We start from the raw sequence: 18,137 nt of genomic DNA on the forward strand, positions 1-18,137 counted from the left end.
AGCATTTTCTGCTGGTGGTGCAGATCACTTGGCACCATGGATACGTAAGTGACTTGCCAAAAGCATCCACATTTGATCTTGAAATCCCTAGAAAACCAGGGGAGGGGCATTTTACCCTTTTAAAATGAATAACAAATCTTAACAGTTCCCATAGCCATGGGGGATGGTGTCAAAAAGGCTGTTTTTAAAATCAGGGGTCTGTTTTTATTTGTGTGTTTTTTAATGAGCAACAGATACAATTCTCCTTTCAAATCAAGGCCCTGCACTTTGGCTTGAGACAGCTTTAGCAGAATCTGTGGTTCCTCAGACAATTTCATTTAGCAGTCAGGCTGCCATCATTGAACCTAGTGAATTAGAAACCAGCCCAGGTAGAAGGCAAATAAAACTTCAAGGGTTTTGCTTTGGGGTTTCTTTTTTGTCTGTGTCTGCCATCTTTCTTTATGCCAGCTTTCCCCAACCTAGCACCCTCCAGATGTGTTGGACTACAACCCCCATCATTGACAGCCAACACAGCCATCGGTCTGGCTGATCAGGGATTATGGGAGTTGTAGGGCAACACATCTGGAGGGTACCAGGATGGGGAAGGCTGCTGTAAGGCAATATAGTGCATATGGGTTCCTGGACGAGGCAGGCTGAAAATGTCTCTGTAGCTTTGCTTAGAAACATCTAAAACTGTTTCTTCTCCTGTGAAGAAGAATTGCCCTCCATATTTGTGTTTAGTTGATTTTAGGATATTCTGGAGTTAAATCATGTGTGTGTGTGTGTGTGTGTGTGAGAGAGAGAGAGAGAGAGAGAGAGAGTGTGTTTGTGGTTGTGTACACATGTGTTTGTGGTTGTGCACACATGTATGTGTGTGTGTGCTAGTCAGTTTCAGCTAAAAGGTTAATAATTTATAGCTCAGAGGTTTAGTTAGAATATAGAGGTCAGGAAGTTTGCTTAGGAAGCCAGGAGTTTATAAAGTTCAATAGAAGGTCAGAGGAAGAGAGAGAGAAAGTTTTTAACTCAGGAAAGAGAAACTTAGTTTGCAGAAATGAACATGAAGCTATCCTCCTGACAGGTTGGAGCTGAGGAGAAAAAATAATAATTTTAAGAGATAAAAGCCTAAGACACAAAGGAAGAGAAGCAAGAACCAAAAGAAGAAGACAGAGAGAGAAGGAAGGAAAGAAGCCTAGTGTCCTAGAGGAAAGAAAGAGTTAGAGCTGCTGGAACTAGAGAACTGATTGAGAGAGTTGGACCAATGATAGTAATCTTTTACTGACAGGCTGAAAACCATCTTTTCCTGACAGGCTCCTCATCTTTAGCAGCTATATGGCAGGGAGCTACATAATAGTTGTCTCCATGGTGTAAATAACTGTACTCAATGAATTTGGCTAGACCCAAATTCTGGGTGAGAATTTCTCTTCAGTTATGTTTTGATAAGAATTTGCCGAGATTCACAAAGTTATCCATATTCAGGACAAAAAGAACTTGAGACCTAAAAGAAACCCTGAATCTGGAAGGAAGAAAACTAGCAGATTCACCCAACTCAATTAACAGGTAGTAAATGAATAGTTTTAATCATATGAGTAGCTTCTCATAAAAATTCAATATGGAAGGAATTGAATGGGTCTGTGACTGCATAATAAACTTTGATTGATGGATGGAAGGATTGAATATGGAAGCAATGTCAAGTAGTGAGATCAAAACACTACTTGATGAAACAACTATCAGGTGGATCCACAGTTGGCTACAGAATCGGACTCAAAGAGCGCTTATCAATGGGATCTTCTCAAACTGGGGAGAGGTAACAAGCAGGGTACCACAGGGTGAGCCTGGACCCAGTGCTCTTCAACATTTGGATTAATGACTTGGAGGAGGAGGTGCAGGGAATGCTGATCAAATTTGCAGATGACACAAAATTGGGCAGGATAGCTAATACCCTGGAAGGCAGAAATAGAATTCAAGGTGATCTTGATAGGCTGGAGCACTGGGCAGAAAACAATAGAATGAAATTTAATAGGGATAAATAGCAAGTTCTGCACCTAGGAAAAAGAAACCAAATGCACAGTTACAAGATAGGGGACACTTCACTCAACAATACTACAAGCGAGAAGGATCTTGGAATTGTTGTAGATCACAAGCTGAATATGAGCCAACAATGCAATGTGGCTGCAAAAAAGGCAAATGCTATTTGGGGCTGCATTAATAGAAGTATAGCATCCAAATCCCATGAAGTACTAGTTCCCCTCTACTCAGCACTGGTTAGGCCTCATCTGGAGTACTGTGTCCAGTTCTGGGCACCACACTTTACGAAGGATGCAGACAAACTGGAGAGGGTTCAGAGGAGGAAAACGAAGATGATCAGGGGACTGGAAACAAAACCCTATGAGGAGAGACTGAAAGAACTCGGCATGTTTAGCCTTGAGAAGAGAAGACTGAGGGGAGATCTGGTAGTGCTGTTCAAGTACTTGAAAGGTGGTCACAGAGAGGAAGGCCAGGATCTCGATCATCCCGGAGTGCAGGACATGGAATAATGGGCTCAAGTTACAGGAAGCCAGATTCCGGCTGAACATCAGGAGAAACTTCCTGACTGTTAGATCAATACGACAATGGAACCAATTACCTGGGGAGGTGGTGAGCTCTCCCACACTGGAGGCATTCAAGATGAGGCTGGACTGGACAGCCATCTTTCAGGGATGCTTTGACTTGGATTGCTCTGAGCAGGGGGTTGGACTCGATGGTCTTGTAGGCCCCTTCCAACCCTGCTATTCTATGATTCTATGAAAACAGAACTATCCAGACTCCTAGGCCCAGTTCATATAGTCAGCTGGACCCTGCAGGACCATGCAAGGTTGCCAGCCCATTTGTGACCCGACAGGAATCATGTGGAGGCACTAGTTCATATACTGTTGATGTCCCCACTGGGTTGAGCTCACCAGCAGTCCTGCCCAGGGGAGTGGAGGGCACAAAGCAGATGAACCAAATCCGAGAAACCAATACATCACAGAGTCCCTTTTGACAGAGGATTTCACACAAGGACTTTAGGCTTCATTTAAGTGGTCTAGACTATCACTATTCCTTTTTCCCGTTGTGATACGAAAGGTCTGAAACTCTTTCTGAATGCATTGCAAAGCCTTCCATATTGCAGCCTTCTCTTCTGAGGGCAGACAGAAAAAAGTACCTTGGTGTTCTCATATCATTTTGTTTACTCATCCCATTTTTAAGTCATATTTTTGCCTTTGATAGATGCATATATGTCCTAATCAGTAGTTTTTCTATACACCAAGGCAAATTTAGCATTTAGAACTATTAGCTGATTCTACTGCAAAGGACAATATTTGTAAACTATGAAGTAAATACTATATTATTGTTGTTTATTTATTTCTATACTGCCAAAGCTCTCTGGGTGGTTTACAACAATTCATAAAAATACACCAGCAGGACAAAATACAACATAATAAAAACAGTCTAAAAATTTAACACAGAAAACAATGCAAACAGCTAAAAGCAATTTAAGTAAATTGCATTTACATTCCCCAACAGACCTGTTCAAAAACAGCAGACATAGATGCCCCATCATATATCTTTAAATGCTTGGGAGGGTGGTTTTTACCTGGCACTGCAACAATGACAGTGTTGGCATCAGGCAGGCCTCAGTGGGGAGCTCAGTCCAAAGTCAGGGGGCCACCACTGAGAAGCCCCTCTCCCTGGTAGCCACCTTCTGAGCCTCCCTTGGAGGAGGCCCTTGGAGGAAGGCTCAGATGTTGATCGTAGTGTCTGGGTAGGTTCAGGTCAGGAGAGGCACTCCATTAGGTATTGCAGTCCTGAGCTGCATAAGGCTTGATAGGTTAAAAACAGCACCTTGAATTGGGCTCAGAAACATTAAACATATATGTTCTCAGTGGTTACATGCAGCTAACTCTGTGTGTGTGTGTGTGTGTGTGTGTGTGCACGCGCGCGCGTGCAGTAGTCCAGGTAGGTAATTTTAGACCCTGGATTTAATTATCTTACAGGGGGGCTGGGGGCATCTTTTAGAAAGCAATGCATATTACTTCAGTTGTGAAGCACACAGTTAACATTTCTGTTCTTTTCCTCCACTCTGTGATTTACAACTGCTTCTACATTCCTGATGTTAAAGTAAAACAAAACAAAACTGTTTGTCAACCCTGGTTTTTAAAACGAAAAGAAAAAAGGAAATCCTCCAAGCATGTGCAGTTTTGCATTTTAAACCTGCTTAAATCCTACCACCATCATGACTACAGGAATAAAATGGAGCTTGCTTCTATTGCGCTAAACGATTGGCCTGAGGAATAAAACCCATTTTGTGGTAGGGAAGGATACTATATTTTAAAAGTGCAAAAAACAAAATTAAAATGAGCATCCGTAACCATGTACTTGCCTGGTCAGCCGGCCCCTGGCTATTTTTTTTTTTTTTTAAGAAGAAAAAGAGAGAGGATGCATGGATGAACAGGGTCAAGCCCTGATGGGCCCCAGCCTGGGTGGTCTTGGCAGGCCCCGGACTGTGGAGGCCTCGAGCTCGGCCTCAAGGTTCAGCCCTAGCGGACCTGTCCGTGTCCGTGTCCGTGTGTGTGTGTACACATGCAAAGTCTGATCCCCCAAAATAAAAGCCCCTGAATAGACATCTCTGCCATTGGCAGGTATATTTGATAACTAAGAGTAAAACTACAAATGAAAGGGACACTGAAAAGCTGATGGAGCTCCAGCAGGGAGTGTTGGCCACACAGGGAGCCATACGGGGCACATTCAAAAATGCAAATCCTTCCCCCGCACAGACACACACCCCTGCACAGCTTGAAGTCGTACCATCCCAAGAAAGAATTATCACTTGGTTCTGCTGAATTATATAAATAGGCCCTAAAATATTGTGTCTTTTCTTTCTTTCTTTTTTAGCATTTAGCTAAATCACAACTACAGCAAGGATGGGCAACCCGAATTGGGGGTGAGGGCAGATGACCCACATGCACACCAGGGCTGAATGATGTCAAGGGGGCACAGCCATGTCCAGCAGAGGCTGGTAGTTCCAATGTCCATGCGGCGGTGAATCCGCTCCAGGTTTCAGTCAGAAGCAGTCTGAACTCCAAAGGGGACCTCCAAGGTGCTTCCCATCAGAGAAGGCCACTGTGCAGCAAAGGTGCCCAGCTCCTGCCCAGCGCCACCTCCCGTTGCCTCCCACCTTCTCAGCTCGGCTTCACTCATTCTTTGCCTTTCCCCCATGGGGGAGAGCACACCCAGTCCGGTGCTTGCAGGAGCTCCTGAGCAGCTTCCCAGTTCCCCCAGTATTCCACTGCATGCCAGTTCCCCTGTGCAGCACTCACCTTCCATTGGTGGGGGAGTGGTGCGCAGGGGAATCCCCTGGTTATGTATGCATTTGTGTATTACATTCATAGTCTGCCTTTTTTCCTCTTGCAAGGAGCCCAAGGTGCTTCCAGGGTTCTCCTCCTCTCCATTTTGTCCTCACAACAGCCCTGTGAGGCAGGTTAGGCTGAGAATCAGAGACTGGCCCAAAGGCACCAGTGAGTTTCATGGCCCAAGCAAGGACTAGAACCCAGATCTCCTGAGTCCCAGTCCAACACTCTCACCACTACACCACACTGGCTCTCATCTCGTCTCTGATTACGGATCGCAGATACGAAGGGGATTTCTCTCCCGGCCTCGTCTCCCAGTAGCCTCCAAGTCAAGGGGTGGGGCATGGAGAGGGGAGGGTGATAAATGAGCTACTAATGGGCTAAATGTTGGGCTAAAAGTGCAACTTGATACAAGGCAGGCTGCTGTGTTTGCAGCATTCCCAAGGTGCTCAGCGCCCCCCCGACCACCACCACCACTTAGCACATCGTGCAGGAAATGCACCAGAGCAATGGACATGCCCCCCATATCCCCATCCAGCCCAAGTTCTTTGTGAAACAAATCCTGAAACAAATCCTTCTTTTTTCCCTTCTTTCTTTCTTTCTTTCTTTCTCTCTGAAATGAAATGGTTTTCATTAGAGCTGCTGCTGTTTTTATGCTTCTGGAGATTAGCGAATTAGGAAAGCCATGGTTACCTTGCAGGAGTTGGCCCAGTTCTATGAGCAATGAGTGCTTCTCTGGTGCTCATTTGAGAAGCCTGCACAAGCACCCACTGATCAGCAGGCCCTGATTGTATTGTGTGCTAATTAATCATGCAGAATGGAAATCAGAGTTCCTGCACGTAGAACAGTCGGCCATCAGCTAGATTTCCAGCGATGGGAGAAGGCTGCTGGTTGAGGGCATGACTGACGCCCTGCTGTTCGATCCATGGTCTTCCTTAGGCTGAGGTCTCTGTCGCTGGAGCCCCCATGTTCGAATACAGGAGGCCACTAGATACCAGGCAGATGGAAAGAGGGAGTGGGAACCACCTAGTGAGGAGGGGAGCGGTGTGTGGACGTCTGGGGAACCCAGTGGAGCCAGATTAGGGCCCCGGACAGACCAGATTTGGCTCCCAGGCCTAAGGTTCAACTAGCAGAAACAGACATCCTTCTATGGTCTGATGCAACAAGATTTTTCTTACGTTCTTACTATTGAGTTGTAGTTGGTCTGTACCACTTCAGACTACCCTTTTCCACAGGGTATCTCAGGGATGCTTTCCCACACTTTGGATTTGAACTCCCATCAGCCCCAGCCAGTACAGCCAATGGTCAGGAATGCTGGGAGTTGCAATCCAAAACATCTGGAGGGTGCCAGTTTGGGGGCCGCTTGTGCTGATGTTACGCATGGGATCGTTCTTCAAGTACTGGCAGCACCGGAATTGGGTTAGCTGGAGACAGAGCCCTTCAGCAATGGCGGTGTCTGCTCTGCTCAGGGCCGGCACACCTGTTAGGCAGAGTGAGGCGGCCGCTTGAGGCTGCAGATGCTGGGAGGTGGGGAGCAGCAGTGAGGCGCCGAGGTTGTATGTACCTTGCAGGATGCTGTTCTGCCAGTCCAGTGAGAGGGGAGCACCATCTTGTCCTTTGCCTCCTGGGCCAGCCCTGTGCCTACCTTTTGGAAGCTCTCTCCAGTGAAGCTCCGAAAGCCTGCCCAGTTCCGATTCTCAGGAAACTGACACGCATCCTTTTATTTCAGTGAAGGAAGATGAAAGGAAGGACTCCTTCACACAACACATAGTTAAGCTATGGAATTTGCTACCACAAGTGATGGCCACCAGTCTGGATGACTTTAAAAGGGGGGTGGACAAATGCATAGACAAGAAGGCTATCCATGGTTCCTAGTCCTGATGGGTATATGCTTCCTCCACTATTGGAGACAGTATGCCTATGTATACCAGTTCTTGGGGAACATGGGCAGGAAGATGCTACTGCACTCTTGTCCTACTTGTGGGTTTCCCACAGGCAGCTGGGTGGCCACTGCATCAACAGAATGCTGGACTAGATGGGCCCTTTGTCTGATCCAGCATGGCTCTTCTTATGTTCTTAACATACGGTGGTGGTGTTTTTAATTATCCAGATTGTTCTATATCTGGGGAAATGTTCTGGCAGTTATGGGAGTGTTTTCTGTTAATGCTGCCACTCAGGTAGGGTAGCCAGTTGTCCTACTTTACAGAGGACAGTACTCTATTTGAAGGTGTCCATTGTCTGACGGGCTGTGTCCAGTCCAAGTCCACTTGAAAGATAAAGAACCAATAGGAAGGAAGAGTGGAAAGGCCTTGAAGTTCCCCACCAACTCTTAGGACCTGGACAGCAAGCCCACAGGTCACCTGTTCACTGTCTTCTCCACTATGGTGAGATGTACTGTAAGGCTATATAAGTTATAGTCATCATTTCCCAATGTGCATGTACACAAAAATTAGCATACGCAAATCTTACAGACTTCTGTATCCTCTTTGGTCCTCTTTTTCCATTCTCTAGCTGCCTAGCTGCTGTTTTTGTTTTAACATGTGGTAACAGAACGGGATTCATGATATGCATTTTGAACTGCCTGGATGGCTTTTGCAAAGCTATGAGGCAGGATGTAAGTGTCAAACATAAAGAACAGAATATGGATACACTGATTAAAAAAATGGGATGGGGTGGAAATCCATTTCCTCACTTCGGTGCAGATATTCCTCCCAAAAGCCCCCCTTTTTGTTTTAGTGGAAAGAAAAGCAGATGCACCGAAGAGATGGTTAAATGTAAACTATGTTCAAGATTAGGAGGGATGCCTGATGTTCGTGCTGCCCAGCTGACTGTGCGTTCTCATGCAGCAGTTCCTGTTGCTCACATGCCTACTTGTGGCTCTTTTGTGAGGCTCTCAATCTGCTTTAGTGGTGTCTTCATCATGGCCTGTATATTTGCTTTGCATTTTAATCCCAATTGTGCTTCTTCTTTCTTTGCGTTTCGCAGCTGTCGTTCTGCCTGGATGTGCTCAGTTTTGTGATATGCAGAATCTGATTCTTGGTCCAGTTTGGACTGAATTCGCCTCACTGTTCCTTTAGAGCAGCCTTCCCCAGCTTGGCACCCTCAAGATGTTTTGGACTACAGTATCCACCAAACCTGGCCCTTGGGCATGCTGGCTGGAGCTGATGGAAGATGTACTCCAAAATGTGCAGAAGGCAGCAGGTTGGAGAAGGCTGCTCTACAGTAATAGGCGTGATACATCAGTACATTTGTCTTGAAGCTCTCCTGGTAGGCCTGGCACCATTCCCATGGAGAGAGAACATTTAAAAAACCCAGCCATCGCTCCCTGTCACACATGAATTTGTTTACATATATGCATACATTTAAAATTAAGACTTTTGAGGGCTTCATTGGGGCCTTAGAAAAGCTGATCCAAAGTCAAAACAGTCAGCCCAGGTAAAAAAACAAAAACTATAATCACTATCTAATCTTAGGATTTCCAAGTTGCCATCCTAAAGATCTTCCTTGCCTATTAGAGGCCTCCTGGTTATCTTAATTATTATTGGGGAGAGCACCAAGGGATGTATTCTCCTTTACCATGTAACACTTACAGGGTAGATTCATACAACTAGGTTTTCTCCCCCAATCTGCATTGATTTTTTGCAGTCAGCAATCAAGTGTCCGGTTCTGGGCACCATGCTTTTAGAAGGATGCAGACAAATTGGAACGGGTTCAGAGGAGGGCACCAAAAATGGTCAGTGGTATGAAAAACAAGTATCATGAGGAAAGGTTGAAGGAACTGGGTATCTTTAGCCTGGATGGAGGACATGATAGTAGTCTTCAAATAACTGAAGGGCTATCATGTAGAAGAGAATAAAGATATGTTTTCTGCTGCCCCAAAGAGCAGAACTAGATCTAAACAGCCTCAGTTGTAGGGGGGTCGATTTCACTTGAACATTAGGAGAAACTTCTAATGGTAAAAGCAATTTGACAATGGCACCAATTACCAAGAGGAGAGGAGAGGTCGTCCTCCCTGGAGGGTCTTCAAGAAAAGGTTGGACAGCCATCTGTTGGGGATGCTGTAGCTCTGGATTTCCTGCATTAAGGACAGAGTTGGACTGGATGGCCTACAGAAACCATTCCAACTCTATGCTTCTACAATTCCATGAAGTAGAAGTAGGTTCTCTGAAGGGATCACTGTCAACAGAGATCATATATTGTAATGGCCTTTGGCTAAATGCAATCTTTGATTGAGTCGATCATATCACCTTCAGAAACTCAGTTTTTCCTCAGTTCCTAGAAGTACTGCAGACACCCGTGCACATTGGAGAGGAAATGGTTGTCAAAATCCACTCACAGAGTGCTTATTTTGGAAATAACAAGAGTTGCAGAAGCCAGCTAACGAATGGAGGGCCTTAAGCAGCAGCTCCAGTCATTCATGTGTATTGGCCACATGTTTTCTCCACAGGATTTCTTTCTTGAAGGGGTCATGTGAAAGAACTTCCATGTGGACCTGACCATACATGAAGACGGACCACATTGTGGCCTCTGTAAAATAATAATAATAATAATAATAATAATAATAATAATAATGGTGTTACTGTCATGATCCTAGAAATGGCTTCAAGCCATCATCAGGGACAGACAGCCATAACTTGGGTTTAGAGCAAATGATCCATTTACTGCCAGTGTGTTTGGATACAGGAAGTGGGGGGAGGAGCCTTCCGTCCATAAGAAAAATTGTTTTATGAGCCCACCCTTTATTTTGACCCTATGGTGTCAATCCTGTGCACACTTACCTGGGAGTAAGGCCCCTTGAACTCAGTGGGACTTACTTCTGAGTAAGCATGCATGAGATTGTGAAATGGTCAGCAGATCTCACTGGAGGTAGAATGCATGAAGAGATTAAGTACTTATTATGAATCTCGTACATATCCAAACCATACTAATGAATCATATATTCAACTATATGGGTACTGCCTGCTTGTGTGCAGGATGTTTAGCTAGGTTACATTGCCACACCGATGTCTGTTTTGACCCATTCCTAGCCATGGTCTATCCTCTATTCATGCTGCAGGGTACGAAATTCCTGGGTGCCAACCTGCCTATGGCAACCTAGAATACTCCAGGGCAGGCTCGCAAAATCTTCGCCTACCCTCTGGGACAGGTAATTAAACAGCAATGTTTTGTTGCGTTGATGTTTCTTATAACTTTCTGAGATTGCTTGTTTTTATCCCCCACCTCCCTTGCCAGCCATCTCCCCGTCACTTGGATATCAGATGCAGCAGCATTTTGGAACTTCGGGATCTAATGCAGCAGCTCCATGCTCCGTGGGTTTCATGGCAGCATATTCTAATTATGAATGCTAGTGTATGGTAGCAGCTAAAAAAAGAACCTTTAAAAAGGGGGTGGGGGGAGGCGACTTCACAAATCTCAGAGACTGCAGTGATTTCTGAGTTGGGTTGCCAACTTTTTACTGGACCTTACTCCTGTGCCTTGATCTGTGGCTATGAGTTGGTTGAATACTCTCCTGCTGGTGCATGGTGGTCCCAAGCTGAATCAGGAGCCCAGGTGCTTACATTAGAGTAAATAAAAAGTTAACCCTTAGCTACATACTATGCAATTAACATAATGTGTAGTTTGGCTCTTGGTCAGAGGCTTTCATCTCCCCCACCCCCAGCAATCCCAATCGCTGGGGGAGGGGGAAGGCTGTGTGAATGGGAAGGGAGTGTTCTGGTCCCACCCACTGCCCCCCTGCTCGTCACCAACCCAGCCCACTCATGTATCCCCAAGCGGTTCTGCAGGGACTAATGCGCCCACCCAGAGAAGGTTGTCCACCCCTGCTATAGCCAGAGGTTGCTGGATTGCTCGGTTTGGGGCAGGGCTGCAGGTGTTAGCTCTGTTTGCTTTAAATCTCTGGCCTGTAGAAATATGGTCCGGTGTGGAAGAAAAGCTGGAGGAACTGTGCTTGGTTGTTGTAGGGTTCTGTAAGGGCTACAGAGTGTTGTAATGGTCAGATTTAGTACTAAAAGCACCAAGCAGAACTAAAAACATCATCTGTAGCATGAAAAGCACCATTGGGGGATTCAAAGAACCATAGAATAGCAGGGTTGGAGGGGCCTGCAAGGCCGTCGAGTCCAACCCCCTGCTCAATGCAGGAATCCAGGTCAGAGCATCCCTGACAGAAGGCTGTCCAGCCTCGTCTTGAACGCCTCCAGCGTGGTAAGTCAGAAAGGGCACAATCCTATGCATGTTTAGACAGAGAAAAGGCCTACAACTCCCAGCAAGACTGGCTGGGGAATGGTGGGAGTTGTAGGCCTTTTCTCTGTCTAAACATGCATAAGATTGTGCCCTAAAGTGCAGGGGAGGGAGCAGACAAGCCCCACTCCTGAGCTAGAATCCTTGGACAAATAAAATCTTAATAGGGCCAGGACTGCAAGCCAGCTTACCTTGGTCTTGTCAGATTCACTAGTCTTTGTGGTCTCAAGACGTCCAGAGGTTTAAAACATAAGAACATGCCGGGTCAGACCAAAGGCCTATCTAGTCCTATATTCTGTTCCCACGGTTGCCAGCCAGTTAGCTGCCTGTGAGATGCCCACAACAGGACATGAGTGAAATAGCAGCCTCCCTCTCATGTCCCCCAGAAACTGGTATTCAGAGGCATACTGCCATAAGGACACAAGAAGAGCCATGCTGGATCAGACCAAGGGCCCATCAAGTTCAGCATTATGTTCACACAGTGGCCAACCAGGTGACCACAGGAAACCCTCCCGCCCATGTTCTCCAGCACCCTCCCACCCAGGTTCCCCAGCAACTGGGGTACATAACCATACTGGCTCTGATACCAGAGGTAGCATATAGCCATCAGGACTACTAGCAATCGATAGCCTTCTCCTCCAGGAATTTGTCTAACACCCTTTTAAAGCCATCCAACTTGGTGGACATCTCTACATTTAAAGCCATCCAACTTGGTGGACATCTCTACATTTAAAACCATCCAACTCTACATCTTGTGGAACTGAATTCCATAGTTTAACTGTCCACTGCAACCCATCAGCTTCGTGGGATGGCCCCACTGGGTTCTAATATTATAAGAGAGGGAGAAAACTATCTCCCTATCCACTTTCTCCACAGCATGCATAATTTTGCAAACCTCTATCATGTCTCCCCTCACTCACCTTTTTTCTAAGCTAAATCCCATGGGAAACCCACAAGTAGGACACGAGTGCAACAGCACCCTCCCGCCAATGTTGCCCAGCAACTGGTGTACATAGACATGCTGCCCCCGATACTGGAGGGAGCAAATAGCCATCATGGTTCATAGCCATCGACAGCCTTATAACCCATGAATTTCTCTAATCCCTTTTTAAAGCCCTCCACGTTGGCAGCCTTTCGCTACATCTTGCGGTAGCAAATCCCAATTATGCACTGTGTGAAGAAGTACCTCCTTTTGCCTGTCCTGAATCTCCTGCCATCTGGCTTCATGGGCTGGTCCCAGCTTCTAGTATTATGAGAGGGGGCGAGAAACGCCTCCCAACCCACATTCTCCACCCCGTGCGTACCTTGATGGATGAGGCTGCGTGAGCACAGCTATGTCTACGGGTGGCAGCTGCTACAAGAGCCAGCTGTAGCCACTCACTCCCCAGAATCAGCACGCTGAGCCTCTCCTGTCCTGTAACAAGAGTTCATTCGCTAAAGCCGCTCCCCCATACTCCCTCTCCTGTCAAATAACCAGGACCAGGCAGCCTGTCCGGTATAATTTGAAGTGAAATGCATATTACCGAAGCTCGGAAGGCTAAAATATGACGACTCGGGCTTCCGTGAGTGTCCAGCCTCCTTTAGATTCCCTTAGTCATTGTTGAATTTGGCAGCAGGCCCTCTGCATCTCTTGTCTGAGCAGAGTAATTTATCTTCCCCAGACATGCAGCTTCACCTCTGTCGGATATATATAACCCTCGGGAATGTCTCCTCAGCAAAACCAGAGATCTTGTTAATAAAAACTAGCAATGCATTTTGAAGACTCCCAGTCAGGTTAACAGTGATCTTCTCTCAGGCTGGAGGCCTGCCTTAGCTCTTCAGGCGCCCTTCCCACTTTGTTGTCTTGCGACAGCAGGACCCACCATGACACAGCTCCTCCCTGTGCCGCAAAATGATTGTTGGAAGCCCCAGGACAGGTGGAAGAAGGCCAGGTTCCTCACCATCAGGAACACTGAACCTCTTTCAGCCCAAGGGTCAAATTCCATTGTGTAGAAGCTCTTGGGGGTCATATTCCAGTGGGGGGGGAGACAATAGGGAGCGAGCTTGAGAGCAAAAGGGGGAGGGCGAAAATACCAAAACAGCAGCTTAAGGCTCTTACTGCCAGTAAGGAAGCCTTAGGAGTGGCATTTCAACCTTTTAAAATGGCGGGGGGGGGGGTGTGTGACAGGGACACGCAAAACCCAGGAAACTACCAAATGATTGGCAGTCGGGAGAGATGGTGGGGCCAGAGGAAGAAGGTGTGGGCATCTAGAGAACCCCGGGGGGACAGATTACAACTGGTGGGCCTGATTTTCCCTGCAAACCTGAGGTTCAACAGCCCTGCTTTAAGGCAAAAGGGGAATTCTGGAGATCCAGCCTATAGGGTCTTGGACTCAAGGCAGGGACCTCCTTTGGTGCCTGAACGTGTCACACTTATAGTCATGGGATTTGAAGGGTGGCGACCCAAGGGGGCACCCCTCAGCACCTAAAGATGTAGATGGAGTGCATGGACAGACATAGGTAAAAAAAAAAAAAAAAGATAAAGGTAAAGGTGTCCCCAACCAGTCGTGTCTGACTCTAGGGTGTGGTGCTCATCTCCAATTTTAAGCAGAAGAGCCAGCGCTGTCCGAAGACACTTCTGTGGTCATGTGGCTGGCATGACTGAACACCGAGGTGCACGGAACGCTGTTACCTTTCCCGCTGAAGCGGTGCCTATTTATCTACTTGCAATTTCTTGCTTTTGAACTGCTAGGTTGGCAGAAGCTGGGACTGAAGACGGGAGCTCACTCCGTCACGCAGCACTCGGGTCTCGAACTGCTGTCCTGCCGACCTTCCAGTCTGCAGTTCAGCATCTTAACCACTAAGCGACCGCGGCCATAGGGCTGTCCCTATATTGGGACTGGGCTGGCTTGCCCTTAAGAACATAAGAGCATAAGAAGAGCTATGCTGGATCAGGCCAAGGGTCCATCTAGTCCAGCATTCTGTTCACACAGTGGCCAGTCAGCTGCCCACGGGAAAGCCACAAGCAGGACATGAGGGCAACAGCACCCTTCCCCCCTCCCATGTTCCCCAGCTATTGGTATACACAGGCATACTGCCTCTGATACAGGAAGCAGCATATAGCCATCAGGACTAGTAGCCATTGATAGCCTTCTCCTCCAGGAATTTGTCTAACCCCCTTTTAAAGCCATCCAAATTGGTGGCCATCACTATATCCTGCGTAAGGATGGACGAAAGTCCCTTACCTGGTCCCGCAGCTTGCTTCGCGGTGGGGGGGAGGCACTTCAGTTCTCCCCCCGAAGTTCAGGCTGGGGGGGGAAGCGCCCCGCCCCGCCAAAATTCAGGCCAGGGAGGAGCGCCCCGTCTCCCTGGCCGCGAAATAAAAAAGTAAATGTAAAAAAAACAAAACACACACACGTGATAGGCTACGTAACGATTTACCTAGCCTATCACGGCTGACTTTGGAAATCTAGCCATGATAGGCTTCGTAAATCGTTACATGGCCTATCACGTGTGTGTTTTGTTTTGTTTTTACATTTACTTTGTAATGGCGGCAGCGGCAGCAGCCGGTCAGAAGACCGGCCGCCGCCCCCGCCCCTGCCGAACCGCCGCCGAGAGGGACATTCGCATGAGATAAGTCCCATCCCGGGGGGGGGGGTGGAGAATTTCACCGCCAATTTCGGGGGGCTGAATGCATTGGCATTCGGCCTCCCCGAGATTCGTGGAGAAATTCTCCGCCATCCCTAATCCTGCGGTAGCAAATTCCATAGTTTAACCATGCGCTGTGTGAAGGAGTCCTTCCTTTTATCTGTCCTGAATCTCCCCCAATCAGCAGTCCGATGACCTTGGGTTTTGGTATTATGACAGAGGGAGAAAAATGTCTCCCTAACCACATTCTTCACACCATGCAACTCACCAAGTAAGACCTACACAGCTACCACCATTTGCAGATCATTTGTTATCAATTTAATAAAGCAGAGTCCCCAGATTCATGCAACGCCACTTGCCTTGCCTCATCGTCTTTGTGGGACTTATCATAATTGAAGGGCTGTCACATAAGTGGTGGAGCGACATTTGTTTTCTGTCACTCCAAAGGGTAGAACCCAAAGATGGGTTCATGTTACAAGAAAAAGGATTTAGACTGAGCATGTATGCGTGAAGGGACTTACTTTTCCATAGACATGCCTAGAGTTGCACTACAAAATTGGCACTCTCTCTCTTTAATCCCTTTTTGCTATTCATTCACTTCACAATAACTTGAGTATAATACTTGCCTTGCTCCCACCAGCCAAACAAGGGCCCCAATTAGCGATGCATGTTCAGTTCCCACTGGAGGCAATGGAAATTGTACAGTCCTGCCCAGAAGCAGAAAGTGGCCTAATTAATTAATTTTTTTCCTAATATAAAATTGGGCAAGGATCCAAGGATATCTGGTTGTGAACTATAGCAGGGGAGGAGAACATAACCAAGACGTAGATGCTCTCTGTTTTGATTCTTCCCTGCCATGGCAAAGAAGCTTATCAGGAGATATCAGGTTAACGTCCCTCAGACAGAAGCTTGACAGATCTTCCGTCTTTGCAGCAAGCCCAGACAACAACTGCAGGGCTCATTCCCACTGGGCAGCAAGCCCTGACCTTCTTTCTAAACACTTCATTCCCACATTCGCTGCCTATGAGTATCAGCAATAAACCAGTGAATACCAAGTATTGTATAATCTCATGCACAGAATATCAAATGCTGGTGACTGAACACTGCACTTCATTTTTATCAAAGGGCATCTTTTCCCAAATGACACCCCTCCCCACCCCCAGTGCTATAAAACTGGAGCATCCTCATTTGTTGGTGCAAGATTCACATCCACCAAGATTCGCATCCAACTTTGGGGCAACTTTTCCATCCAAGATTCGCATCCAACTGGAGCATCCTCATTTGTTGGTGCAAGATTCACATCCACCCAGATTTGCATCCAATATTGGGGCAACTTTTCAGAAGTTGCCCCATTATCGTGGAATGCCCTTCACCGGTCAGCCAGGAAGCTTGCTTAGCCTTTAACATGCGGGTGAAATCACCCTTGTTCCACCAGGCCTTTTAACCAAGACTGTGGTTTGTACTTGAGCATGCTGCAGCTTTAGGGTGGCCATGTGTCCTACTTTGCAGAGGGCAGTTCTCTGCTGGAAAGATTGCTAGGGGACAGTCCTCTATTTGAAGATCTATCCAGGGCAAGTCTGGTTTAAAAGAACCATAAGAAGGGAGGAGAACAGCCTTGAAGTTGCCCGCCAACAGTTACCACCTGGAGAGCAGAAGGAGCAGACACATGGGTCACGAGTTGCACCCTTCCTCGCTATGGTGAACTGTATTGTATTTCCATTTAAAGTCCATGTAGTGAGATCTACTGTGTTTCTATTTAAAGTATGTTTTTTTCCAAATTTGCATCTATACATATAAATTAGCATATGCACATTTTATGCAAAACGGTGTCTTTTTTCCTTTGGTGACTTGTGAGTGTTCCCATGTTCTTTGGCCTGTCCTGTTAAGTTTTTTTTTTTCTTCATTGTGTCTAAACTGTTTTCAAAATCCTAGTTTAACTGTGTGGTTATTGTAGTAGATGTTTTATCTGTAAAACGCTTTGAAAACAACAACCATTAAAAAGTGGTTAAAGTATATTTAGCCAGGCCCAGCCCTAGGATAAATAGCACCCCGGGCAAGGAGTACCTTTGGTGCCCCCACCCCCCACCCCATGGTCAGCTTTGCAGGGCAACCCAGAGGGTTTATGGGGCCTGGTACAGGGGTGATCCTGGGGGACCTGCTGCTGCCCCCTACAAGAACCCATGCATGAGTGAACAAAGCTGCAGGCCACATCAAGAATTATTGCATGCACAGACTGTATTTGGAGTGCTAAGTGCTCGGTAACATGGCCTCAAAGTAAAGCTGTGTTCCACTTATTTTTACCTAGTACAAATGACATCAAAGCGGGAATTCAAGAAGAAATATCCTTTAAAGCTAATTGAAGGGAGATCATTTTTGTAGTTAGTACTCAAAGAAGCTGTAAAAGCTTGAAAAAAAGTTAGACACTTGCTTTTTGCCACCCTAGCTCCCTGCAGGCAGTACATTAAAAAAAAAAAAAAACACCCACTGAGCTCAGCTTGATGCCTCCTTCATTTCAGCTTGGTACCCCTCTCAGCCCAGCTTGGCTCCCCCCTCAGATCGGTGCCCCGGGAGACCACCCACCTCACCCACCCCTAACCCTAAGGCCAGCCCTGCATGTAGTAACTAAGGGCGCAATCCTATGCATGTTTAGACAGAAAAAGTCCTACAACTCCCAGCATTCCCCAGTCAGCCATGCCGTGAGGCTTCTTTCTGTCTAAACATGCATAGGATTGCATCCTAAATAATTGAATAAATATAAATGGCAAGCACTGAACATGATGTATCTGATCTGGACTGAGAGACTGTGGATTCTCGGATGTCACGAGAGGAGAATCTACCAAGGAGCTATCCTAGGATTCCATTTACCTTTCGGCCTTAAAAAAAAAAACACCTCTGGATTTGTGCAGCTGGCATACTGGCAGCTGGCCT

General features: G+C 46.7%; 1 protein-coding gene across 1 annotated transcript in view; it reads left to right on the plus strand.

Annotated features, from left to right (window-relative positions):
- The first annotated feature begins 4,438 nt into the window (after positions 1-4,438).
- The window catches only part of BEGAIN (brain enriched guanylate kinase associated), a 168,127-nt gene continuing 154,428 nt past the window's right edge, over positions 4,439-18,137 (plus strand). Inside the window, exons 1-3 of the mRNA XM_084843477.1 lie at positions 4,439-4,564; positions 6,285-6,374; positions 10,373-10,491. Of these exons, the coding sequence (XP_084699603.1) occupies positions 4,439-4,564; positions 6,285-6,374; positions 10,373-10,491 (335 nt within the window). The remainder of the gene's footprint in view (positions 4,565-6,284; positions 6,375-10,372; positions 10,492-18,137) is intronic.

The sequence above is a fragment of the Heloderma suspectum genome, chromosome 1 (genome assembly GCF_057233095.1).
Source record: "Heloderma suspectum isolate Gila_16-S chromosome 1, 16-S_ref, whole genome shotgun sequence".
NCBI lineage: Eukaryota > Metazoa > Chordata > Lepidosauria > Squamata > Helodermatidae > Heloderma > Heloderma suspectum.